Source organism: Apostichopus japonicus, chromosome 12, assembly GCF_037975245.1.
Source record: "Apostichopus japonicus isolate 1M-3 chromosome 12, ASM3797524v1, whole genome shotgun sequence".
Taxonomy (NCBI): Eukaryota; Metazoa; Echinodermata; class Holothuroidea; order Aspidochirotida; family Stichopodidae; genus Apostichopus; species Apostichopus japonicus.
Window position 1 is genome coordinate 30,248,657 of NC_092572.1, and position 27,128 is coordinate 30,275,784.

A 27,128-nucleotide genomic window follows, 5' to 3' on the forward strand; every position below is an offset into this window, starting at 1 on the left:
AAAATTTGTCCTAAATTCATCCTTCAATATTTATTCTTCAAACTATTCAGATAACTTTCAAAACTCATGAGAGTGTATTATGTCAGTGATGAACCTAGAAATCATTAAAATGTTACACGGAATCACTATGCCTGATGACTCGATGGTTTCTTCGTTTCTTTCAGTTCCTCCTGACACTGTTAGGGTAATAGCAACACCAGCAGTTGCCGCAGAAGGAGATAGAGTCAATATCAGCTGTGTCACGGCTAGTAGCAACCCAGCCTCTGCGATAACTTGGTGGAGAGATGGTGTACCATTTGGCGGTGAGTCCTACATGCCTTGAGAAATGCCTCTTCTTCGTCGATGGGTTTTTGGTTCCTTGCTAAAAGCAAAGGAACCTATGCATTCAGGTTGGCGTGTGTGTGTGTGTGTGTGTTTGTTTTTCTATCCGACCGAGGACTTGAACAAAAGAATTTCAGGTCCTCGGTTGTGATTTCTAAAGAATCACCACGTCCTCGGAAGAATTCTATTGTATGGGGTATTGTTAAGGTTAGGGTACGTGGATTTGAACAATGGAAAATACAATGGGGTCCTCGGTCTGAATGAAACACAAACATGTGTGCGTGTGTGTGTGTGTGTGTGACGCTTTAGTTTGTATGCACGATAACTCAACAAGGGATTGACTGATCATGATCAAACTTGGTGGGTGGGTGGCCCATAGTGAGTAGATGAACCCTATTGTTTTTGGTGCCCACAAAGGTCACCAAAGGTCAGTTATGGTCCAAAAACCCAAAATACTAAAACTGCAATAACTCCCAGTGCCAATGTGCGACAAGGTTGATATTTTGGGACAAGTTGTGAACTGGTTAGGGAAACATTTTGAAACTTAACGGTCATGTGATCTGAGGTCACCAAAGGTCAATTAATGTTAAAAAACTAGTATTTTTGCGATAACTTGAGAACGAAATGTCCGTTAGGGTTGGGAGTTGCTTCAGTGTAATCCAATTGTCGACCCACATCTGGGTGACCCTTGACCTCAATTTGACCTCTGGTGACCTTTTCATGTTTTGGGGATTTTTACAGTTTCGATGCTATTTTCAGATGTCAAAGGTACCTTCCGATCATAAATATCGATAGGTTGACCCCCGTGTGACCTTTGTGTGCGAACTTACATGGGGTCAAAGTTTTCGGTCGGAGTTAGGATAGCTGTACAGACTTGTCGTGTTGATTTTTGGAATCGGCAGATCAAACTACATTTGAAACCAAGGTCAAAAGGTCAAAGGTCACATTAGAAAAAATGTGCTTAGTTTGGGAGAAAACGGGCGAAAAAGAAAATGTTTGGTTTTGATGCTAGATTTGGATATCAAAGGTACCTTCCGATCAAAAATGTCAATGGGTTGACACCCGGGTGACCTTTGTGTGTAAAGTTATACAAGGTCAAAGTTAATTTTCAGACATTTAATGCAATAACTCCCAGTGCCAAGGTGTAACAAGGTTGATATTTTGGGACAAGTTGCAAATGGTATAGAGGAATATTTTCAAACTTAACGGTCATGTGATCCGAGGTCATCAAAGGTCAATTAATGTTAAAAAACTAGTATTTTGGGTGAGAAAATGGGCAAAGAAAAAAATGTTTGAATTTTTACAGTTTTGATGCTATATTCACGTCTCACCAATCAAAAATGTCAATAGGTTTTCCCCAGGTGACCTTTGTGTGTGAAGTTATATGAGGTCAAATTAAATTTTCAGACATTTAGTGCAATAATTCCCAGTTCCAAGGTGTGACACGGTTGATATTTTGGGACAAGTTGCAAATGGTATAGGGGAATATTTTCAAACTTAACGGTCATGTGATCCGAGGTCACCAAAGGTCAATTAATGATAAAAAACTAGTATTTTTGCGATAACTTGAGAACGAATTGTCCGTTAGGGTTGGGAGTTGCTTCAATTTACTCCAATTGTCGACCCGCATCTGGGTGACCCTTGACCTCAATTTGACCTCTGGTGACCTTTTCATGTTTTGGGGATTTGTACAGTTTCGATGCTATTTTCAGATGTCAAAGGTACCTTCTGATCATAAATATCAATGGGTTGACCCCCGTGTGACCTTTGTGTGCGGAGTTATACGAGGTCAAAGTTAATTTTCAGACATTTAATGCAATAACTCTCAGTTCCAAGGTGTGACACGGTTGATATTTTGGGACAAGTTGCAAATGGTATAGGGGAATATTTTCAAACTTAACGGTCATGTGATCCGAGGTCACCAAAGGTCAATTAATGATAAAAAACTAGTATTTTTGTGATAACTTGAGAACGAACTGTCCGTTAAGGTTGGGAGTTGCTTCAATGTAATCCAGTTGTCGACCCGCATCTGGGTGACCCTTGACCTTAATTTGACCTCTGGTGACCTTTTCGTGTTTGGGGATTTGTACAGTTTCGATGCTATTTTCAGATGTCAAAGGTACCTTCTGATCATAAATGTCAATAGGTTGACCCCCATGTGACCTTCGTGTGCGAAGTTATACGAGGTCAAAGTTAAAAAATATTAATGAGGTCACGGGTCAAACGTGAAAAACTCCCAAGTTGCAATAACTTGGCTACTATTTATTGGAATTTCGTCAAACTTGGTATGATGATATTGGTAGATAGTCTCCACACACTGATGTGTGTTGCAATTGATATCATGCATGTTTATAAGGGGGGGGGGCTAGCATTATTTTGTTATGAAAAGTTTGTATGCACAATAACTCAACAAGGGAATGACCAATCATTACCATACTTGGTGAGTGGGTGGCCCATAGTAAGTAGATTAACCCTGTTGATTTTAGTGCTCATATGAATATTAATGAGGTCATGGGGTCAAACGTAAAAAACTCCAAATTGCAATTACTTGGCTACTATTACTAGTCGGTATTTCGTCAAACTTGGTATGATGATAATGGTAGATAGTCTTCACACACTGATGTGTGTTGCAATTGATATCAGGGCTTAGCATAACTTTGGCAACAAAAGTTTGTGAGCATAAATTACTGTTGTTGTATTAGGGCTTTATTAGAAATTTCCCTATGAATGGAACTAATGAACAGCAGCAAGGAACCATGAAATGTTTTCATTCTGGTTGATATTAAAGATTCTGTTGTGTTTTCCACCTACAGAAAATTTAAGCGCACCAGAGGTGAAGAATGGGGATAATGGTGGTCATATTACAAGTAGCAACGTGATTGTGGAATCGCTGACATGGCAGAACAATGGTGGTGTCTATCTGTGCCGAGCTATGAATGACCTATTGGAGGAGAGTGTTAATGATGGGCTTACCCTCGATGTTCAATGTAAGATGGTCCTTTAGTAATTAATCATGTATCTTAACAATTTAAAAACATAGCAATTTTTATGCACATCAAGTGGAAAGTGTCTCCTAGTTCTGCTACATTTCATTCATGGGTTAATATCTTCTGAATGTGCATGTCTTCCCTTTTTGGTTACTTGCCATAGGCAAGCAAGTAACCTATGCAGTCAAGTGGGTGTGGGTGTATGTGACACCCTAGCTTTTGAACACAGTATGGGCATGTGGCTTCCCCATTATTAGTACAAGAACCCTATTGCCTTGGGTGAAGGTCAAAGTTCATGTAAGGTCAGCAGAAGGCAAAATGTTAAAATATCAAAATCGCTGTAGCTTTAGAACCTGAACATCAAAGGATGACATATACGCATGGTATAATCGCCTGATGTAGTGAAAGATTCTACACAATTTGGTGTAGGTCAGAATTGTAAAAACTTTGAAATCCTTGTAAACATGATAGTTGCCCGGATACAAAACTTTATTGACTTCATAGTTAGCATGTGGCTTTCCTATCATGATTACAAGAACACTATTGGTTTGGGTGGAGGTCAAAGGTCATTTGGGGTCAGCAGAGGGCAAAATGTGAAAATCTAGGAAATGCTGTATCTCCAGAACCTGAACATTAAAGGAGCTCATATATGCATTGTAAGATTGCCTTATGTAGTGTAAAGGCAAATTTACACAACACGACAAAATAGTCTGCAATTTTGTTTTTAGCCGAATTGTCATGTTCGATTTTGTGGGGACATGTGAATGGCGTCTACTCTTGTTGTGAAGAATTATCGTTCACAAAAAAAATTGCCCGTGATCTCTTCTATAAAGGCGCACGACTTGATTGCAGCGTGTGAATGGAAGTTTGCTCAACATCTGTCCCACGCGACAAGATTTTGAGTTGTCATGCAAAGTTGAGCACTGTTCAACTTTCTCACAATTTCACGGGATGGCATAGCGCCCAGTGACAACAAAATGGCTGAACTAGCCACTCAAGGACTTGAAGAAATGTGCAATAAAAGACGATGGGCTGAATGGAGGTAGGAAATTTCTTAACTATTATTGAGACTACTTGTGACCAAGATAAAAGGATAACAAAATTAAGCTATATACTTGACTACTCTGACAAACTTGTGCGTGGATGGTCACTGAAGAGATTCTATTGATCCTACATATGTTTATTGTGTAGCACATAATGAACTATTATGAGATGTTGATGAGTACAGCCTAACCTAGCCTTAACTTGCTTTAATCCTGTCATCCGACAGGCCTTGTAATTGGTTTTCTTAACGTTACTAGGTCGGCCTTAATTTAAAAGATAAGTTTAGAAGCTTGACAACTAATATGTGTAGGCTATATTACAACCTAACACTACATGGCTAGTTATAGGGGCAGTTGAGGCTGTGTCTAACCTAGGCTAGTACTTAGTCTAGAACTAAAGTTTTAAGTTGACCATAGGCAAAAGGGTAAGATAACTATAGTATTCTTACACTAGGCTAGTGGCTAGACCAGAAGTCAAAGTTATGCCTGTTACTGTTAGGCCTTGTGCATAGGCCCTAGGCTAGGCATATATGCCTGAAGCATACTTCATTATCATAGGCTAAACATATACCCAAACGCCAAAGTAAACACCCAATTTGGACAATTCTTTCCATTCCATTTCAAAGTGGCCTGTCTGGCTGTCATCCCCCTCCTCACACCTACTACGGAAACCTGATCCTCACCCTCAACTTAAGGGTCTAGCCTAGGCTTGATAATTCCTGGTTATTGAGCCACTGCTATGTAGCACCCCCCCCCCCACACACACATACTGTCCTACTCCTAAGAGTAAGACTTAAAGTAAAGAGTCATACTCCTAAGTCCTAGCAAGTAGTATAGGCTAGGTTCATTGCCTAGTCTAACAAGACACAGCCTATTCAACTTCCACTTTCTAGTTCTACTTCTAAATAAGGTTCTAGTTTGCTGGGCCTAGTACTAGAGCTACTAGTATTGTAGTAGTCTAGTACTCAATCGCTACTGCTGCTAGCCTAGAAGTATGCCGTAATGCTACTTAATTGTAAGGCCGGTAAGGTCCGCTATTTATTAGGGTCATTGTTCATAAGGTTCTTTATTCATAACGTGCATTTCGATAAAAAGGTTCACTATTCATAATGGAAAAGAAGGTTCGTTACTCTTAATAAAAAGGGATCTTTATTCGTAAGGTCCGGTATTCATAATGGAAACAAAGGTTCGATTTTCATAATGGGCAAAACGGTTCGATATCCATAATGGACAAAAAGGTTCATTATTCATAATGGGACAAAGGCTTCGTTATCCATAATGGACAAAAAGGTTTGTTATTCATAACAGGAGGAAACCTCCTAGCTCTTGACAGCCTGTAATTATAAACTTGTTGCTCCATGGTGAGGGCCCGATATGGGAATGGTTTTAGTAGGTATGTTTTCAATGGGAATGCTTCATCTCCAACACTGAAGTATGGAACATCTGCTTCACCTCCTGAAAACGATTCACTGTCTGAATACGTATCTCCTCCAATGCCTGGCCTAGAGAGCTATTTCTGTAAACCCTGTTGTAGCAGACATTAATGTAAAGAAAGTTGTATTCTGCATCTAAGAGTGCCATAAGAACCAAGCTATACTATGGCAACACTTATAAATAAAGTACTCAGAGCCTGAACTATTCGGAGCCCTAAGCACAACATACTTGCCATCAATTGCCCGATGCAATGAGGAAACTGCCATTTGTCACTGAACCAATCTGCTACTTTCATCAACTCGTCGGGAAATTCAGGGATCTGTATACAACGTAATAATAATAATACAAAAATTGATACAATAGGAATATTTTTGTATTTACAGATTACTTACAACACGGACCAGGGGTGCCTTCGGGGAGTGATACCCAGAAGAAGAAAAAAATCAGCAGAAATCAAATGAGAAAAAGGAGATAGAAATGATGGAAGAGATAGCAGCAAACATTAGTCAGGTTGCAAATAGATCAAGCCAAGATGAAGGAGAAGATATTTGGGAAAGTTGTTGCTTCTGAAATATCAAAAATAAAAGACGTGGGAGTAAATAACATAGTAAAAATGAACATTCACAAAGTTATCTTTGAATTACTGCAGAAGAGTATCAAAAAGGAGCTGAAACTTTGAGTAAGCAAATCACTCTCGTAACGGAAGAGTGATATGTTGCACTTTCATTGATGTTATATGTACTACCTATTTATTAAATGGTGAAGGATTTTCTGCAGTTAGCTTCGTTATGTAGGAAGTATATCATATAATCAGCCTGTGTTCTTCCATGGTTATTATGTATATGGTTCATACACATATTATGCTTAAAGAAGCCGACATGTATATATTTGATATTGCTGACAAAATGAAACTCTCATCTAGTCAAACTATGTATGAATAACCAATTGCTTGGTAAAATTATCATTTACTTTACCTTCAAATATTCTTCTCTTAATGCTTTGTAGATAGCCGTACAAGTCTCTCAAATTATTTTACAAATGGAAGCAGGAGACACTTTGTACACATAAGACTGACCTGCCAAATAAGAAATGAAAATAATTTAAGGTAAATTCGTAGTCATTCGAAGGCTTGAAGTGGTACGGATACCTTGACAAATCATACAGTGATGGGATCAACGTTATTTTGCATTATGGTAAAAGCAGATCAAATAAAATATCTCAAAACAACATGATCCTTAAACGAGTCCTTTATATTACAGTGTGTTGTTTTTGCATGTGCGCATACGCTAAGTTATGGAATTTTATCTGAGGCTTAGACCGTCAAAACTTACTGACGTTTATCAACATCTTCACGGTAGTGAGTTGACTTCATTTTAGTCAAACTATTCACAGGACAGTATTAAATAATCCTCAGGAAACAGAACGCTTCATCATTAATTTTTGTAGAAAGAAAAAGGCCCTTAACCATGTTAAGTTAGCGCAGGCCTATACCATCCTACATTCTTATATAGTAGCCCAAATGCAGCATGAACTTGGTTCGTAAGATGAAAAGTACCCCGGTCCTAAACAGGCTAAATAAACGTGGTATTGACTTCACACATGGTCTTACTTGTCAAAGGGTTTGGGTGGGGCAACAATACCCATGTCTCAGGCACATGTTGCAGGGATATTATTCCTTTTATTTTGTAGCCCAGGACACTTGATAAATATACAAACACAGGGATTTTCCTGCTTGTGGTATTTTTTCCTCAAGCAAATATGGTCAAAGCTGAGAAACACGAATAGCAACGATGCTACACCTCTATGTCACACATATTTATCGCAAACGACTGTCGTGTCGTGTAAATGACAAGTTTTCCAATTGGAACAACTTTCTAACTGCGCGACTCAAGACAACTCATTTACATGCTGAGATTCCATTCGTCTTGTAATATGCTATACTTTTCGCGTCAAGTTGCTTACGATTCAGTTTCTGCGAAAAGTCCATTCACACGCCACAATTTTGTTGCCAACAACACATCGTGAGGAAAATTGTGTCGTGTAAATGCCCCTTTTTTCTCAATTTTGAAAATAGGAAAATTGGGCAGTTTCATATTCAGTATTTGCTTTCCCCATAATTAGTTCAAGAACCACATTCTTTTGTGTGGAGGTCAAAATTCATTTGGGGTCAGCCTAAAGCAAATCTCCAGAACCTGAAGATCTAGGGAGCTCATATATGCAAGGTAGGATAACCTTATGTAGTGTAAAGGTTCCATACAGTTTGGTGTAGGTTAGAGTTCATTTAAGGTCACCAGGTTGTAAACATGGTACTTCCACATAGGAAACTTTATTGGCTCTCATATTTTGCATGTGGCTTCCCTATGAGTACAAGAATCTTATTGTTTTGCTGGAGGTCAAAGGTCATTTGGGGTCAGCTGAAAGCAACTCAAATAAGCCGTGTACCTCCAGAACCTAAAGATAAAATGAGCATACATCTAAAAGGTGGAATAACCTTATGAAGTGTGAAGTGTTTACACAATTTGGTGTAGGTCAGAGTTCATTTAAAGTCACCCTGGGTCAAACTTGAAATTTTGGCAAAACAATATTTCCACATAGGAAGCTTTATTGCCTCTCATATTTTGCATGTGGATTCCCTTTAATGAGTGCAAGAATCTTATTGTGTTGGTGAAGGTCAAAGGTCATTTAGGGTCATCAAAGGTCACACTCTGTAATGGATATATACACAATTTACACAAACCTTTTAAGCACAATATCCCAAGATAGGTATCATAACATAGCTCACATTGGCATGTCTTTCTTATAGTGAGTACAAGAACCCTATTTTTTAGGTGTTGATCAAAGGTCTTTTGGGGTGAGCAGAGGTCAAAATATGAAAAGTATTTTATTTTGAGAAATTTACTTTTTTCAAAAGACATATATGCATGGTGATAACCCAAATGTACAATAAAGTTGCTCAACAATTTGGTATAGGTGAATGCATATTTAGGGTTTACTGTAGTCAAACCCTATGAAATTTCTAAAGGTTAGGTCTCAATGAAGATGTGAAAACATATGCTGATTTTACTTTCCCATATGTAGTGGAACCTCCTTGTTTTATTAGGTGGAGGTCAAAGGTTGGCTTAGGTACATGTAGTATGAACTCCAGCTCAGATTAACTTGCAAACTACTCTTGTGCTGCATGTTTAATGTTTTAAAGGCAAGTAACCACCGGGAGGGGGTTTCCCTCTGGTTAGTTCCTGGCAAGAAGCAAAGTGAATCTATATGAAGGTGATGGCATGTGTATATGATGCCTTGGCTTGTAAATGCGATAAATCCAATACTGTATGGTGGGTGAACTTCATATATGGTATTTGGATGGTCCTTATAGAGTGGAGCAAACCTCATGTTTCTTGCCAAGGTCAAAGGTCCTTTAAAGTAAAGAGCGATCAAAGTCTGAAAGCCTTGTTAACATGATAACTCAAAGACGATGAAGTGGATGGACTTCCTATTTGGTATGTGGAGGTGGAAGGTCATTTGAGGTCAACGGTGGTCAAATTCTGAAAACCTTGCAAACATGTTAACTCACAAAGTGAGGTTGCATGCACCCTTCTGTTTTCAAAGGTCAATATAGGTCACAGTCTCCAAGCCTTGTAAACATGATAGATAGAAAACTATGTGGATGAGCAAAGTGGATGAACTTCAAATTTGGTATGTGGATGCACCATATTGACTAGAAGAATTGATATTTATCTGTGGAGGTGGAAGGTCATTTGAGGTCAAATTCTGTAACCTTGCAAACACCATGTAAAACCTTGTAAACTATTTAATTTCACAAAGAAGAGGTAAGTTGAATTCCATATGTACATAGTAATGCATTTTATTGAATAGAGGAACCCTTTTGTTTTCAAATGTCATTTAAATTCAAATTCTGCAAGCCTTGTAAACACAATAACTCAAAAGCCTTAAAGGATCTTGTGTAGAAGAAACATTTTTCTGTGAAGGTGGAAGGTGAGTTGAGGTCAACAGTGGTCACAGTCCAAACACCTTGTAAAACCTTGTAAATATGTTAACTCAAAAAGTAGAGGTTGGATGAACTCCATATGTACTACATTGATTAGAAGAACCATATTGTTTCTATGAAGGTCAAAGGTCAACAGGGGTCAAAGTCTGAAATCCTTCTAAGTTCTCAAACTCAAAATGGAAAGCTTCAAATAACATGGATCCACCTGATTAGAAGAATCATTCCATATCTGCTAAGGTCAAAGTTCATTTTGAGTGGTCAAAGTGTATAAGTCGACTATATTTGTCACCATTCTGAAACCAACTCAGTCCCAATTTTTTATTGGGGTTAGGTTTTTATATTTCAAAACAAAACATTCATAATAGCTGAAAGCCTGGGTGGGACAAGCAGCATTAAATCTTAAGTGCATAAATTAAAATATAAGGAACAATATGACATATCTAACACCTTCCTCCAAAACAACTCTCACTTCATTGTTTTAACTCTGAGCACCATTTCTTGATGATTGGATTTTCTATGTAACTAACTGTCACAGGATTTGACCTTTGTTCTATTATTTGCCTGAGAGAGTTCCATGTGAACTAATAACTGTCATCTGTAATCAATTTTCAGAAGGGTAGTACCTTTACAATGGTTAAGTTAGCTCGAACTCCTTTCTGATGCTCTGATACTTAACTACAGTAAAGTAAAGGCTTCATAATCGACGCACCTTCGTAATTGACGTACCTTCAAATACTTGCTCAACGATACAGCAGGCAACCTAACATTTTTGCAGTCAGGCAAAGTTACATATTTGATGAGTTTTAATCCATTTCAGGTTTATACTAATCAAATTGTGCTTTTTTAAGCTTTTATCACCCTCCCCCCAGTTTTGCACATTTTTTGGGCATTTGGAAATCTTACTCCCTAAAAATAACCAAAATTACCTCAATATGATAACACCACTCTCTGGGACCTGACATGTCTGAGCTAAGAGGCTTAGAGCATAGCAAACAGCCTACAAAGTCAATGGATGTATACTAAGGCCTACACTACAGTTAACTTATCGACAAATGTGTCAATTTAGGGGTATGAAAGAACTTGACACAGCAGACATTTTGTGGCCAAATTCTGCTTAATTATACGTTGCGTAGGCACAGAACAATAGATATTTTGAGAAATTGAGATCATTACATTTCTGAGATAAACATATGGAAAACGCTTGTAGTTGAGCGATTTGGATTTTTCGTAAATAGACATGATCGTTAAATAAATCCTTAAGTGCGTCAATTATGAGCCCACCATGCTACAAATTTTTCTCAGTTGCCTTATCAATCAGGTTATTCCATATATAAACTCAGGCAAGGAATCACTAAGCCCGCTAGCTTTCTGTTTTTATTTTGATAAGGAAAGATGTAAATGTATTGATTTACAAATTCCACATATTTTTGATCTTGTTTATATTTGTGGATGAAGAATAGTCCCTGAAAATTAGACATATTAGACAGTTTCATTCTTAGCAGTTTGTTGTCTATGTCAAAATAAGTAAATTAAATGAACTTCATACTTAGCATGTGGATTAATCTTTGTGAGCAGACCTCTTTCATTTTTCAACACTTTCACTTATGTATTAGAGTTCATAAGTCATTTGAAGGGGGGGGGGGTTGCTTAGTACTTCTGTGTGTAAACAGCTATATTTGATGTATAGATGTTATGGAATCATTTAACCTTTTAATATCGTAAATCATAGAAAATCTATCCATATTCCTGTGGTCTTTTGTTGATGTGACAGATAAGCCAAGAATCACCACACCTGAAGGCATTTCCATAACAACTAGAGAAGTACAAGGAATCATCAAATTGAACTGCTCGGCCAATGGCAACCCATCAGAACTAACTCATACTTGGAAAAAAGATGATGTTGATGTTGATGTTGGAGAAGATACAAAGTATACCTTAACAAGTGAGGGCTCTCTTCATATTCAAGCTCCTACAAGGAATGAAGCGGGACCATACAGTTGTGTTGTGTCTAACTCAGTGGGAGAATCAAGCATTACTACTACTCTAAATGTTGAATGTAAGTTACAATTCTCTTTATTCTAAATATTTAAATAGCCAATGAATTCTCCTGTACAGGTAATGCATAATGTAGATATACCAACTGTTACCAGTTTCTTTTCCATGGTAGACATATTGCCTGGAGAAAATTTGGAGGGATATTTGGAATTGTGAAGCTGCAAGAAATGTTTTAGAAGACCTACAAAGGATAGTTTCCTTCATTCTAAGCTAACCACTGTGTGTGCAATAACACAATGTACAATTTAAGAAATCCTGCAATAAGACTTAGTTATAGAATACTCCTTTAAAAAACTCATTTATACAGAGCTGCTTTTTTTTTTATCCAATTTGGAGTATTTAATCCTTTTCTGTAATCTTTCTACTTTGTTCAACTGTTGTTTATATTTTTCTTACAATTGTTGTTTTTGCATTCAACTATTTAAGCTATTGTCATGGCAATGCATCTGTCTATTTGACAACAATGGTTGAAAGGCTACCACTCACAGGTCAGTTGCTGAATATTACCAGACTTGGTGAAACAAACAGGATGTCAAGGCTGATTTGGGGTCATAAGAGGTCAAACAGTGTGAAAGTGCAGTCTTCACCTCCTAGGCTTTATTTTCATCAAACTTGATGTTAGTGATAAGTAGATGATGAACGGTCATCATACTTCAAGGTCAGGTTATTTGGGGACAAAAGAAGTTAAAAAACCATTAATCAAATAGTCTACTTACCAGCTCTAGTTTGATTTGGAGCAAACTTGCCATACTTATAAGTTATAAGCATGATGAGTGAAAATAGTTGTCCATTAATAGTAAAAGGCCATTAGAGTTAAAATAGGAAATCTTGTAAACACCACCAATTCCTAGGGTATGCTTGATTTTGATCAAACTTAGTCTTCTGATCAGCAGATCAGTTTGTACTTAACTTTGTTTGTTTGTACTTAACTTTGTTTGTTTGTACTTAACTTTCAAGTCAAAGGTCATTTGGAACCATAGGCGGGGAGGGGGGCAGGGGGGCAGACCGCCCCCCCAAACTTCCAGAGGACAAGAAATTCGGGCAAAAGTCCTGAAAAATTCGGGCAGCCTAAGAGGAGAAAAAAAATATATATATATATTTTTTTATATATATATATATATATATATATATATATATATATATATATATATATATATATATATATATATATATATATATATGCAGTAGCTTGCCCAAATCTTTTTCAAATTTTTGCCCGACAATTCAATGATTTTCTTTATTTAGCATCATGATGCCCGAATATTTCTGTGTAACACCACCATAAGTGCAGCTCATCTGGGCTACCACGCTTTTTGCACGATCAAATTTTTTTTATAACTAGTCAACTGTATACCTGGACATCCCCGACATGAGTGTATATAAGAAACGTTTTCTTATTCATAGATGGTGGGGGGGGTGCCTACAAGTCTAGAAGTACAGTTTTATCATATTCTTTGTTATATTTAATACTTTTTTGTGAGACAAATTGCAGTCTCACCTGACACAGCAACATTATACTGCCTACGTGTCTTTGAACAATGTATGTTTTTCTGGAGGTAGCTGAGTACTGTGTTAAAATAATAAATACGGTAACTAAATAGGAACTTCAAAAATATACTGTCCTATTTTTCCCAATTGTTACCATTTTCTCTTCTTCTAATTTACCAAATTTTTGGGGAAGTGTAAATTTCTAAAACGTGAGATTATAAAATAAAGAATGTTTAGATGCAACTTGCAAGGCCTCAGAAGTGCCGTTTCCCGGCAATCTGAGAGGCATTTTTTGCCCAAAAATTTCTTGTACGCTATGCGCCAACCGATGGTGGCGCTCCGCTTAGATAGTGTCACAGGAACTTTCGGGCAAAAAATGGCTGCCCCCCCAAACTGAAATGGTCCCGCACGCCTATGTTTGGAACCAAAGGAGGTCAAAGAGCAAATATCACATAAAAGGCTACTCCTAGGGTCTGAACAAAAAGTTGGTCATAGTGATGAGCAGATGAGGGTGTTTATAGTGGTATTTAGCTTGCAGTTCAGTTTCTTGGTGGTTGTACACACATTCATAGCTACCATGCTGTATGAGAGTTGATGCTCTAGTTTACTTACGTCTTACTATGATCTCATTTATACATTTAATTGTTTTATTTCCTTTAATTTTGACTCCTATTCTTCCTATTCATTAGTCGCTTGATATAATTCATGGTAATGTAGTTGTGTGTAGATACCAGAGATAACATGTTTTGTGGTCCATTGGTTGATGTAGCAAAATAAATCTGTGGAAATCAGATCACAGTGAGTTCACACTGGAAATCAGATTATTCTGCCTAGGATATGGATCACAGCACTATTAAAGTGTTTATGTTGGTGTATTTGTCATGACCAGATTCTAGATTGTTGAGTGCCATTTAAAAGATTTCATGCTTGGTATTACAATTGTTTTTTGGGCGGTCGAGATCAGGGAGGTCTTTGAGATATTTCCATTCGAACTACGGAAGTAACTATGTTAGTTTAGGTTACTGTTATGATTGATATGTACAAGATCTTATGGAGATCAAAGTTCAAACTCCAAAAATGGGTAAACCTTGTGTAATCAAAATTTTCAGGAAGTTGGTATTCTCACTGTAAGACACCTTTTAGTTGAATTTTAACAAGAGATTGCCTTATACCAAACAAACTATGTTCAAATTCTTCATAATGAAAAGAATACTGATGTTCCATTTCTCAATACAAACAAGTAAAATAGTGTGAATATAGACAATGTTGTTGCTGCTGTGTTCCATTGATATGTCTTCTTGCTTACAGATGCAGCTACCATAACTACAGGGAATTCAATTACCATAACTCTGAACACAGACCAGGATTTAGTCTGCACTGCAGATGCTAACCCTAGGCCTGATGGATTTGTTACTTGGACACGTGAAGGATTTGATATAAGTATGCATACTGCCCTCTTCAGAGATGGGAATGGTGTTTTACAAATCCAGAATGTTTCTAAATCAGATGCTGGTATGTACACTTGTCATGCAGACAATGGCATTGAACCAGCCGCAAAGACAGATATCAATGTCATTATTCAGTGTAAGTATCCCAGAGGGAATTCAGCTACTATAGTTTAATCAATCAAGCAGTAATTAAAGAGTTTCATGAACTGGTAACAGCAGCACGTTGCATATAGATAAAACCTTGTAAAGAAAAATAAAAGAAAAAAGAATTGGCAGATATCTGAACTTGTCACACGTCACACTTCTGCAAACTTTAAGATGCCTTCCAAGCATTTAACTAAAGCAAGCAAACATGTAATTAAACTTGCACTGTGCAGCAATAATGCTTCATTTTTCATCATCTTGTAGTGAGTGACCTGCAAGACTTTCTGTTTGTGTCACTGATTAGGAACTGAGAAATCAGACAAGTTGCTGTAACCATGACTACAGCATCATCTCTCAATCTGACCAAATGCAAACTTTCAAATACTCAAGTACAAATCAACAAGACCTTTAACAAAACTGTGATTCACAAGTAACCTCTGTAGCAGCTTCATACATGTTTAGGCAAAGGAAAGGAAAAATATTCAACAATTATGATTGTACAGTAAAACTGGTGGTGATCTTCTTCCATTCCAGTGATTCATGCAGCTATCAATGAAATCATTCCTAGACAGTCAAAGTTTGAAACATAATGAGTGTTATGTCAGAAATCTTAAAGTTTAACAATGTTTGTGTTTGCATAATAGGTTGCTTTGATGTGCAACAACGCAACAGTTACCTAATAAAGCAAAAACACACTGCATTGTAATGAAATTTATTAACCAATCCTATTAACCAACCATTTTGTAATACGAGTAGCTACTGCTACAATTTATGTGATTATGTAAGTGAGTACCAAAATTTTATGTTGATGAACTTTTAAACACATTTCAAACTGGTCTATCATTTCTGTTCCACTTTCATACTGACAGAAATCCCTTTTTTTTCTAATCCTTTGCTCAGATAAACCAGAAATTGATTACTCTGTTCCAAATAAAATTGCTAAGATGCGAGGTCAGACAGCTTTATTGTTTTGTAATGTGGAGGGTGCTCCTGTTGTGCGGTTTCGATGGCTGAAAGGAGGTACAGAAGTTAATCTGACAAGCCATCACTACACCCTGGATAATAGACAGCATGTTAGGTATACCAATCACTATGAGAGCCGGCTCATCATCAGTCACATACAAGTGTTCCACTATGGAGCCTACATCTGTGAGGCATACAATGCCCTCGGCAAAAGTACCTTTCAAATCAATGTGGAACGTACAAGTAAGTGGTTTAACTACATGCTTGGTTCATGTACTCATGTAATCAGGTGACATTCATATTTGGTTACTATATATTATCATTCTGGCAGACTAAATTGTGGTGATTTTCTTGAAGTTCTTTGTGACATTCAAAATACAAAACTGAAGCTTGGTGGGAAAAGCAATGTAGCCCTCTTTAAAATTCAAAATTTTCTTCATAGAAAATAGAAATATGGTAACCCTGTATGCACTACAAGTTACTTAAGATGAGGCTGTTTAAAGCAGTATCAATAAAATGGCCTGTACTTTGTTATTATGTATTTGAGATGGATTTAATATTATGTTGTGAGTGACAGCATTAATAAGGGTCAGTGATCAAAGTGTCTTTTAATTTATCTATTTACTTTTGGTTTGGCTTGTTTATCACTATAGCTGCTTTTGCTTTGTTATAGGTTCACCAGAGAGCCCTACTGATGTCAAAATTCTAGTTATCACACATCGTTCTGTTTCCCTTAACTGGACAGCAGGTAAGTCTGAACAATTACGACAACATTAGTTAAGTTTAATTTTGAGACCCAAGGCTTTACAGTAGCTTATTTGGGACCAAATCCATGTAAGATCTTAGTTAAAGCCTTCTCATTTTGATAAGTGTTCAGAGGATAACTAGGGTAGGGGTAAGAATTTGCTCCCGGGACAGCCATTGAACTTCCCAATCTGATGGACCAGAGAGTATGCCCCACCATTGGACCACTTTCTCAAATTCTGAGGTAGGCAAAGGCACCCCATTCAACATCACTGCAGTGCAGCCATGACGAACAAAGTTGTTTCGAAACCAAGTGAAGAACAGAAACAAACCCCATTTCCCAAGTTCACAAAACATAAATAACTAATCCAACAAAATCTCTACACATCACCACTGCACTGCATCGATTTTTGAATAGTTCAAGAGAATCTGGCTCCTGACAGAATTTTGATCCAGGAACCTAAGGATTGCGAGCCTCACTGTAACTGCTGAACCACTTCTTTGCCTTTTATTAAGAGTACTTTCCTTAAATGCCACTCAATAAGAATGCCACTCAATAAGAATGCCACTCAATTAGAATGCCATATGTTTGGCTATGAGAGTTGCTGTCATGGGCATCAACAGGTGGGGGACAGGGGGGACATGTCCCCCCCACTTTCAAAAGTGGAGGGGATATCATATCATTTGTCCCACCCACTTTTCAGAGCAGTTATTAAAAAAAAGCACATGCATATGCGTGATTTTCTATCACAATTGCTGAGCTGATTCAAGTAGAATCTAACTTAAGAATCATTATTAATAAATTGCACTGGAAATTAGAACAGTGCTTGGCCCTTTTTCCCCCTTCCTCCGATATTCACCCTCCCCGCTTCGTCCGAGACCTCTGATAAAAGTTTGTGCGATGTTTGAACGATGTTTTAGAGTGTTTTGTGGAAGCACCCCTTCTCGCCAGAAATGGAATTCCCCTTGCCCTACACTGTGAATCAGAGAAAACAACGACGCATTTCAACTTGAAAACAAGGCGAAGACCCCGCCAGGAAGGTAATATCATATATTTTAGGCCTCTTCAAGGACATGGTTCCAGAGGTCCGGCGAATGTTCCCCCAGGTTGAGCGGTTGCTACGTCTCCTGCTCATCTCCCCAGCCAGCTTGTGCACAGCCGAACGTTCATTCAGTGCTCTTTGACGCAGGAAGACCTGGCTCCGTTGCACCATGACACAGCAGCGCCTTAACCATCTCATGATCTGCCATGTGCATTGCGATAGGCTGGCAGCGTTGAGTCCACAGAGAATCGCAGAAGAGTTCATCAGATCATCAGACAGTCGTATACCGATTTTTGGGAACTTCTGACACTGCGGTGAATCCTCCTAAGTTGGGTGTTGGGACAAGCACCGAGTGACCCAGTGACATATTCTGCAAATATTTAAGGTCAAGAAATTTGGACTCCCTGGGCCCCTGCTATCTATCACTTGCACCGTCATTTATCTCCCATTCTCCTAATATCCTAAATCTGCCCATTTAATTCGTTCTGGGGGGGGGGGGGGGAGGGGGAGACCATTCGAAAGTGTATTGAATCTTGCACACATGTTGTTTGTATGGGTTCCAAGGGATTAGGTAAGCCATACAGGTAGATGGTGATGAGTTACTATGTTCATATCACTACCTCCAGTCCCTTGGACTGGACGGACGAATAGGGGTGTAGGGGTTAAGTAATTAGGGCTACATGTATTCGCCGGATATGGTAGATCTTTATTGTTGAGTGCCGGCTAGGCGCTACACACGCTCTGCGCGCGGTGCCTTTTTCTGATTATTATTATTAAAGTACATGGGAACATAACAACTGACGTCTCGCACCTACATGCATGTATTATATATACCACTCCACTCATCCCAGATATGACGGCGCCACTTTTTCAATATTTCGTTTGAGATGGACGCTGTGTAATTCGTCTCCCTTGGTGTCAGAACGGCATCTTTCTACCAGTACTTTCTGTCGGAATTTAGTTTTGTGAGACAAAATTTCTCCTCACAGATCTGGTTCTGATGTAACTAAAAGCGACTCAGGAAGGCCGTCTCTTGCGATCTAGGGGGTCTTATGTACCCAAAATTTTGGGCTACGCGCCAACCAATGGTGGCACTCCGCTTAGATAGTATAGTGTCCCCCTCACTTTCTGAAACCTGCTGACACCCATGGTTGCTGTTATATATCTAACATATTCCCGGATACAAAGCTGTTTTCTGAGCAGGTTGCTGACCATCCTACAGCTTAACCAGCGGACAATTACTTGTGTGTGACTGTCGCGTAGCAGGCAAGTAACCTTCGCAGACACATTGATGTGCGTACGTGTGTGTATGTAATACCAGGTTGTAAACAAGATGATTCCATGTGTTTGGCTATGTATGTATGTATATGTGATCTTCCCGCAAGCAGGAACTCGCGAAAGAAGCCATGGAGGCTTATAGACTCGCAAGCTGACCGAAGCCAATCTCTCGGCACACTTTCATTTAACGTCCATGTCGGGAAGTTGTTATTGAACAACACCCTTGCCAGACGACACACATTGCTGTCGGCGGGAATCGAACCGGGGATCTCATGACTGGGAGACGCCGGCGTTAACCACTAGGCTATACACTCCGCCTTTGAGAGTTGCTGTTATATATCTAACATATTCCCGGATACAAAGCTGTTTCTGAGCAGGTTGCTGACCATCCTACAGCTTAACCAGCTGACAATTACTTGTGTGTGACTGTCGCGTAGCAGGCAAGTAACCTTCGCAGACACATTGATGTGCGTACGTGTGTGTATGTAATACCAGGTTGTAAACAAGATGATTTCAAAAGTACATGATGACTGAAAGTGATATTTGGTATGTGGATTCTTTTAGCAAGCACAAGGAGCCCATTGAAATTAGAGGAGATCAAAGGTCATATGAGGTCAAAGTCTGAAAACCTTGTAAACACGATACTCAAGAAGGACAACTTGATTGACCATCATATCAGGTCTTCAGATCTCCATTGATGAGTGCAAGAAGCCTATAGAAATTGGTGGAGGTCAATGGTCATTTGAGATATACATTCTATAAAATTCTTGTAAACATGTTAAGTTCGAAAGCGAAGCTTAGATAAACTTGATACTTGGTATATCAGGCGCATATCCAGGGGGTGGGGGCGTTGGGGGCGCGCCCCCTGGGTAAGAAAAAGAGGAGAGAAAAAAATAGGAGAAAAAAGGGGAAAAAGAGGGGGGGGAAAAGAGGAGGAAGGAAGGGAAAAGAAAAAGAAGTGTTACATGCCCCAAGGTGTTAGGTGGGGCTGCGGTAATGAGGGACCAGGTGGCTCATCCGGCTATAAAGGAGGGGAAGAGAAACAAGAACGCTGATCGTAAGATTGATCGGACAGCAACAAGTTTTAATAGAAACTGTCCTTGCACCCTCTATTACGACAATCAAAATTTTTTGGGGGTCTACTAAATAGTTCACCCATTACAGAAGAAAGAGAGAAAAGGGAGAAAAGGAGGGAGTAGAAGATAAACATCAAGACACCGGGAAGAGAAAGAGGAACCAGTGACATAATAACAGCGCCGATCCCTATTATATACACAGGGTAGCCAGTGACGGATCGAGGATATCGGAAGGGGCATCCTCCTCAGCCTACCCCTTACACCGACAACTCCATTTATGATGTTTACATTTTTCCTCTCTCACTAATGTATATTATATATATATATATGGTCTATCATAACACGTGTGTGTGTATGGACGCCTTAAACAATTGTACATTTATGCTATGACACCAACTGTGGCTGGTCTCCAACTCGGCCGAGTCGTCGGGGAACATGACGCATTTCGGTATTAGCCCAGGTTCTACATGCGAACTGCACTAGACCTATGTCCTTCGATGCAACACTGCCATCCAGAGATAAAATGTTGTACACTCCGACCTGAATGCTAATTGTTACCCCAAACCTAGTACCGTAACTCTTACAATGAATCTAAAAGTAAATTCTGCATGCGATTGGAGAATTGAGCACATCTCCTGTGAATATCATGTAGTGGATCCAATTAAGGGCTGGGGGGGGGGCAGATGCACACATCACTTCTAGAGATTGTTCCCATCTGCATGAAAACGTGCGCCCAACAGCCCCTACGCCCCACCCCTCTAATCGCTTCCCAGTGATTTACGAAACTTAGTTAATAACCTTTGCCCGTAGTACCAAGACCTTGACAAAAACCGGCAACCAACACACCACTTCATCGATAACAAGAGACTAGTGATCGGGTTGTGTATTAGTGACGACTAGAGGTCGTGCACTGACCTAAATGGAGAGTGACCACTCCCGATTTGCAATTTCCCAGATCAGGCCCCGAAAAATCCCAGGAAATCCAATGGACACTGTACTGTATGGATAGCTAGCAATATCCAGCGATATATAGGGATAAAAATCCTGAAATTTCAGTCTCATTTCAATTATTCAAATTTTTAAAGCAAACAGCAGATATTACAATTATATCAGTGAGCATGAAAATGGCGTTCCAGGATGGACAGCCTCCAAACCATGGGCGCAGATCCTGGTGGGGACAGCGGGACGCATCCCCACCAATTTTTCTTGACCAATAGCTGCATTTCAAGTTCCCCTGTATTGACCTTTGGCGCAGTTTGATCCAGCATTGTGCAAATGATATGCAGCAGTTCTCATTTCATTATATTTTATCCACAGTTGTTAAATATAGGACGGAAATCGCATATGCGGCAGTCTATAATTTTTTACTGGGGAGAGGACCCCAGACCCATCGTATACAAAAGTCTACTTGGATTATTTGTCCCTGATTTTTTCTGCAGACGCCCAAACTAAATTTCTAAGCCATGAAATCTAAAACTTACGGAGGTTTGGGAGCATCATTAGGTCTGGGAAGTGTTATTTCTGGCGATCTGGGAGGTTGTATTTGCCCAAAAAAATTGTACGCTACGCGCAACCCATGGTCGCGCTCCGCTTAGATAGTATCAGAGAACAGACACGCGTCCCCACCATCATCCAAAACTGATCTGCGCCCATGCTCCAAACTGTAGATGCGTGTAGTGTTCGGTTTCGGAAATATCTGGTATTTTGTTTTATTTCCTCCAACAAAGTTTCATAGTAGCCGTTATAAATGGTTTCAATATTTGTTCACCAATAAATTAACTGTCTGAATTTTCGAAAGTTTCCTGACCAACATTCTTTATTATACTTCCCTCTACTCGTGAAAATTTGACCGGTCTGTTCGGGGTTGAATGAGGTTTTTCTATATTTGTTGTCCATAGACGAAATTTTGTGCAACATTATGGGTATGTTTTGAAGTGAATTTATTCACGAGAAATGTGAATTTTCAAATTCTGAACAAATAATGGGCTTAAAACCTTGAAAAGTGGGCTGACGGGTATTGTGGGCCGCAATGTGGAATCACCTACAAAAGCAATGATCCACAGGAGATGTGATGAGGTCGAACATGATGTGTGACTGTTGACAATCTTCAAAAAGGTTATAGATGAAAAAAAAAAATATTTGGAAATACTTGGTTCTCAGGCAAAAGTTTACATCTGGTTGGTCAGTTTCAAGCCCGAGAAGTGCCATTTCCGGTGATCTGAGGGTATCAAAACCAGAATTTTTCTTGTACGCTGTGCGCCAACCGATGGTGGCGCTCCGCTTAGATAGTAATTCGCACCCCCTGGTTAGAAAATCCTGGATACGCCTCTGCATGTAAACACCTTACAAGAGCCGTATTGTCTTTTGTGGTGGTCAAAGACCATTTCAGAACAGATGACAAAGTCTGAATAACTAAAAATTTAAAACTTGGATGACATCATACTTGGCATTTGGATCCATCTTAGTTTATACAAAAGTTTCTATCATATTGTATAGATGTCAAAGGTCAATTGACAGGCTACAACGCATACTAAACAGTACCCCCGCACGTCTGAAGTATGATCACATGATCGACTCCACTGGCTCCCGATACGTGAACGAATCAACTACAAACTACTTCTGATGGTGTTCAAATGTATGCACAATGTAGGACCAAGCTACCTCACCAACTTGTTTCAGCTCCGACCATCATCCACACCCTCTCTTCGATTTAATTCATGATAATATCTGATGTTACTCATCCGTAGAGTAGAAACACAGACTTACGGCTTGAGAACATTCACATCCAGTGCACCGTGCCTGTGGAACTCACTTCCAGAACATATAAAAATATGCAATACTGTGAACGGTTTCAAATCAGCTCTCAAAACGTATCTTTTCACATTAGCATATATGTTTTTATTGTTATTATTATGTTCAGCGCTACAAGAATTATTTCATAGTTTGTTTGGCGCTTTATAAAATTATGTATTATTATTATTATTATAGTTAATGCTAATCTTAAGTGTTGTGGACAAGTATTTCCACTTGATTCCATCATACCTCTCCCAAATGTTAACATTAAATTTTAAGAAGGTATGGCAACATACTTATACTGTTACTTTCCATTTTGTTCTTACAGTTTCAATTCATATTGGTTTACCCGCATAGTGATGTGTATGTATAGATATCTTTATGATACTAGATGTCCATCTTCTAGCCACTCAATTTCTTTCTTCTTCTCCATTAGGTTTTAATGGTGGGTTACCTCAAACTTTTCAAGTTCGTTTCAATACTTTGGACGCTAAGCAATACCAGTATATTGATGTTGATCCTCCAAATTCAACATACTTCGTTGTGGAACATCTAAATCCAGAAACAAAGTATGAATTTACTGTCAGAGGCAGGAATGCTCTTGGTGATGGACCATACTACTTAGGAGTCGTGCTCGGTAAAACCAAAGGTAGGAAATAATACTGGTCTTCATAACTGACAATGAGATAAAATGAATACAAATGGGACTGTCATTGAATAAGATCCTTATGTTGGTGAATGTGACATGATACCAGGCTGTATAGCTTCATGACGAATAATAGCATTATGTAAAGTGAGACGTGAACTGGAATCAAGAGGTACTGTACATAGTTACTGTTCTAGCTATGAGTATCGGCTGACAATAATTGCTAAATAATATTATACTTGGCTAGAGTTTGAGAATGCTAATTTATAGTTGGGATTAGGGTTGCAAGAACTGGAGAACCAAGCAGATCTTATGTCAAGATGTTTGCTTCATACATTAAACAAACGGACATTTTCGGTCACTTATAATGGACCTGAGGCTTTCGCATTGAGATTGGTCATAGTTTTGGATTCATTGTCGAGACACTTTAAATCACTGTCCATCACTCTTATGATGGTTAACATCTTGAGTAATATCAAGACATTTTTATTTATGTATATTATAAAAATTGTTTTCATCTTCTTACAGCTAAGCCAATTGTGCCAACCTTCAGGCCTCAAATTCGTAAGTAGATGTCATCATTTCTGTAAATATCAAGCTTTGAATGCAACGTTACATATATCAAACATACCCAAAACTTTGTCTTAGATCTGTGAGATTTAAGTATTTTGCCAAACATAGGAACTTCCAGTACACTAAGATATAATACTTTGAAGCAGTCCATCCTAGAATTGGTTTAACTTACTCAGCTAGTTAGGTTAGGAAGTTTGCATCAGTTATTTGTCATTACTGCTTATGGTGATAGTGAACTTGATACAGCATGTTACTTTCATTATAGAGATTACATGGTCATCCAGTAACTATTAAAATGTTATTTACAAAATGATATTAGGTATTTCTTCTTACTCCAATATTACACCCAATTCCAATATTCAAAGTTGACTAGGTACAGTTCTTATTTTGTTTAGAATTTGAGGTCATTAAACATTTGCTGTGACAAAATGCAATACAGCTAACATAGAAATGTGTTTGCCTTCCAGTGATTGTAGTTACTGACATTACTGCACATTGTCTGCACAAAAAGTTTCTCAAAGGAGAGCATTTAATTAAAATGTGTTAATTGTTATACCTCTGTAAGGTAAGTTATTAATACAACGTGCCTGTTTCAAATCACAAAGTTAAAGCAAATTGAAATCTCTCGTTGCTGTCAGTATTCACAGAATCGGTTAGACAGTCAGATGTATATTGACAGAGATTATCGGATCTTTATTCTATTAATATGTCAGTTCTATCACATCCCCCCACACCAGAACTTGGTTTCATTGGTGCCGTTTTCTTTTCTTTCAGTTATGGTTGGAAACCTCCCATTATATGCTGTACTTCTGTTGGCATTCGTCATCATTTTGAGTTGCATGTTCCTTAATTTTATTCTTTGCTGTTATCTGGTGAAGAAACGTTTCTCAAGAAAGTCTGGTAAGTACCCTACCACAGTACTAGGATCTTTGATCAGTGTGGATCAGGCTCTTCCCATCAACCCATAGATCTTCTATAGACATGGCTGTGTCATCAGCTATCAATATGTACAAGTCTGCTCCATTGTAACTGTAGGTTCAAGATTCTTGGCAAACCGGTATTTCAACAATACTTCACAAGATGGACAAGTTTTCATCAGCATTGCCATTCATTATTAGCATTAGGGACAGGATCAAGGATCAGGACAGGATGAGGATCATATCAAGGATATCCAGGGACATGGTATTATGGTGACATGAAGAGTTCATTACCTGCAGGCTGTATGTTTAAAGGGAGTGATGGAATTGTGAGGGCCACTCAGTTTTGGTGGTTCTATAATTTCAAGGATGTTGCTCAAATGCTTCAGTTAAGAACACCTCATCCAGAAGCAAGTATTTTGTCCAAGATAAAAGTTCAATGCTGCAAATAAAGTCACTGTATGAAGATTAATTATCCGTAAGTACAAAAGGATGTTTCTCATGTGAACACAGGCTAAGAAAGTATTAAATGGTCTGACCCGGATTATTATTGCAAAAAGTACATTTTACGTTCATGCTGTTTCTATACAAAGGGAAGGAAAAACAATTAAAGTGAAATTATTCTTGGCTTTTCTACAAAGTCAGAGATATTCCCAGGACAGAACATAAATGTTTGTCAAAATGTCATCTTGTAAAGCATGCTTCATTTAATATATTATGTTTACAGGTGAAATTGATGATAAGAAAAAAGCAGAGATAGAGTTGACCAAACCGGAGTGAGTTTATGTTGCTCTCTTGATTGTGGGTAGTTTTGTATCATAACTGATACTGCTCTATCACTTTCTAGCCCTACATAACTTAAGGTCACACTTATATGTTGGTTGTGTTAATTTAACAAAACATCTGTCTGTTTGATTCCTTGTCAAATACTGAAGAAACTTATGCAATGAACATGGTCTATGTCTATGCAAAAATGTAAGGTTGACTGGTGGTTGGTATGCTTGTACCAAAAACTGTAACTAAGTAAGATACATGGTGGATGAATTTCATACTTAGTATGAGGATCCAACAGATTGAGTTTAAGAATCATATTGGTTTATGTGGTGGTGAAAGGTAATTGAGGTCAAACAGGATTACTCCCAGAAGTAAAGTTTGAATGAAAGCATTCTTGGTATGTGCACAATAATCTTGCCCATGTTTGATATTTAATGTTCTCATAGAGATATGGCAAGGAATCACTGTGTGGCCTGGTTTATTGTTAACAAGTATATAAACATTAAAAATCTTAAAGGGACAAGTCTGTTACAAATAATGTGACACTCTTGAATACCTCATGAATATCTTTCATACACCTATAGTGAGAGGTCTTCTCAAGCCAAGTTAATCATCAATATTGTTGACTGGTGGAACATCTGGGTGTTCAGGATTTATAGAAGTAGTGAAAGTGTCTGTATCTATTGTGCTAAATTTTTACCTCACAATAGGGCAGTGATAAATTCCAATGTAATTGAAATATATTTTATTGCAAAATGTCCATCTGAAGGGAAATGTTATCAGAGCTGAAAGGTTTTTGGAATTTCTGAATTAATGTGATTGTGTATTTAAACCAGGTTATAGGTCAACCAATGTATTATTTTCAATATTTTACAGGTCAGAGACTGGTCGTTCTAGTCCAGTTGCCACTGAATCCACAGGCTCAAGGAGCAGACATGGATCTGATGAATATTCATATGATGACCGCCACCATGAGTACCAGGACTATAGGTCGTATGATGCACACCAAGATGATGGCTTTTACGATGATGACATGAGGCCAATAGCTGACCTGGATAACAGAGAGACTTTGCCATCTTACTACAACTCTGGTTACCCACGCAAGCCATCCTATCAGCCCAGCTGGGATTCATACTGTAAGTATTATGCAGCTCTTTCCTTTGCTTTCCATTTACACATAACCACACACACAATGTCAGTGGTTACTCCTCTAAAACTTTCTGAGCTGGCCTTGCCCCTGTTATTTGTTGATTCAAATATTTAATTTTTACCAGGAAATCCTTAAACAGTTCCTTCTACCTTTTCGTTTACCTGTACTCGTGGTCCTCAAAATACTGTCGCTTGTGACATGCATTTCAGGTGTAACACAAACAATTTCCTGAAAGCTATCAAAAGTTTCCT

General features: G+C 38.4%; 1 protein-coding gene across 6 annotated transcripts in view; it reads left to right on the plus strand.

Annotated features, from left to right (window-relative positions):
• LOC139977648 (nephrin-like) overlaps positions 1-27,128 on the plus strand; it is an 81,345-nt gene that overhangs the window by 51,792 nt on the left and 2,425 nt on the right. For 5 of the 6 annotated variants that reach the window (XM_071987114.1, XM_071987115.1, XM_071987116.1 and 2 more), the window contains 11 exons: positions 165-302; positions 3,135-3,308; positions 11,557-11,841; positions 14,637-14,912; positions 15,821-16,126; positions 16,557-16,631; positions 23,254-23,466; positions 23,992-24,027; positions 24,811-24,936; positions 25,681-25,729; positions 26,604-26,863. In XM_071987114.1, coding sequence (XP_071843215.1) covers positions 165-302; positions 3,135-3,308; positions 11,557-11,841; positions 14,637-14,912; positions 15,821-16,126; positions 16,557-16,631; positions 23,254-23,466; positions 23,992-24,027; positions 24,811-24,936; positions 25,681-25,729; positions 26,604-26,863 — 1,938 coding nt within the window. The remainder of the gene's footprint in view (positions 1-164; positions 303-3,134; positions 3,309-11,556; positions 11,842-14,636; positions 14,913-15,820; positions 16,127-16,556; positions 16,632-23,253; positions 23,467-23,991; positions 24,028-24,810; positions 24,937-25,680; positions 25,730-26,603; positions 26,864-27,128) is intronic. The other variant, XM_071987119.1, reaches the window with a different exon arrangement.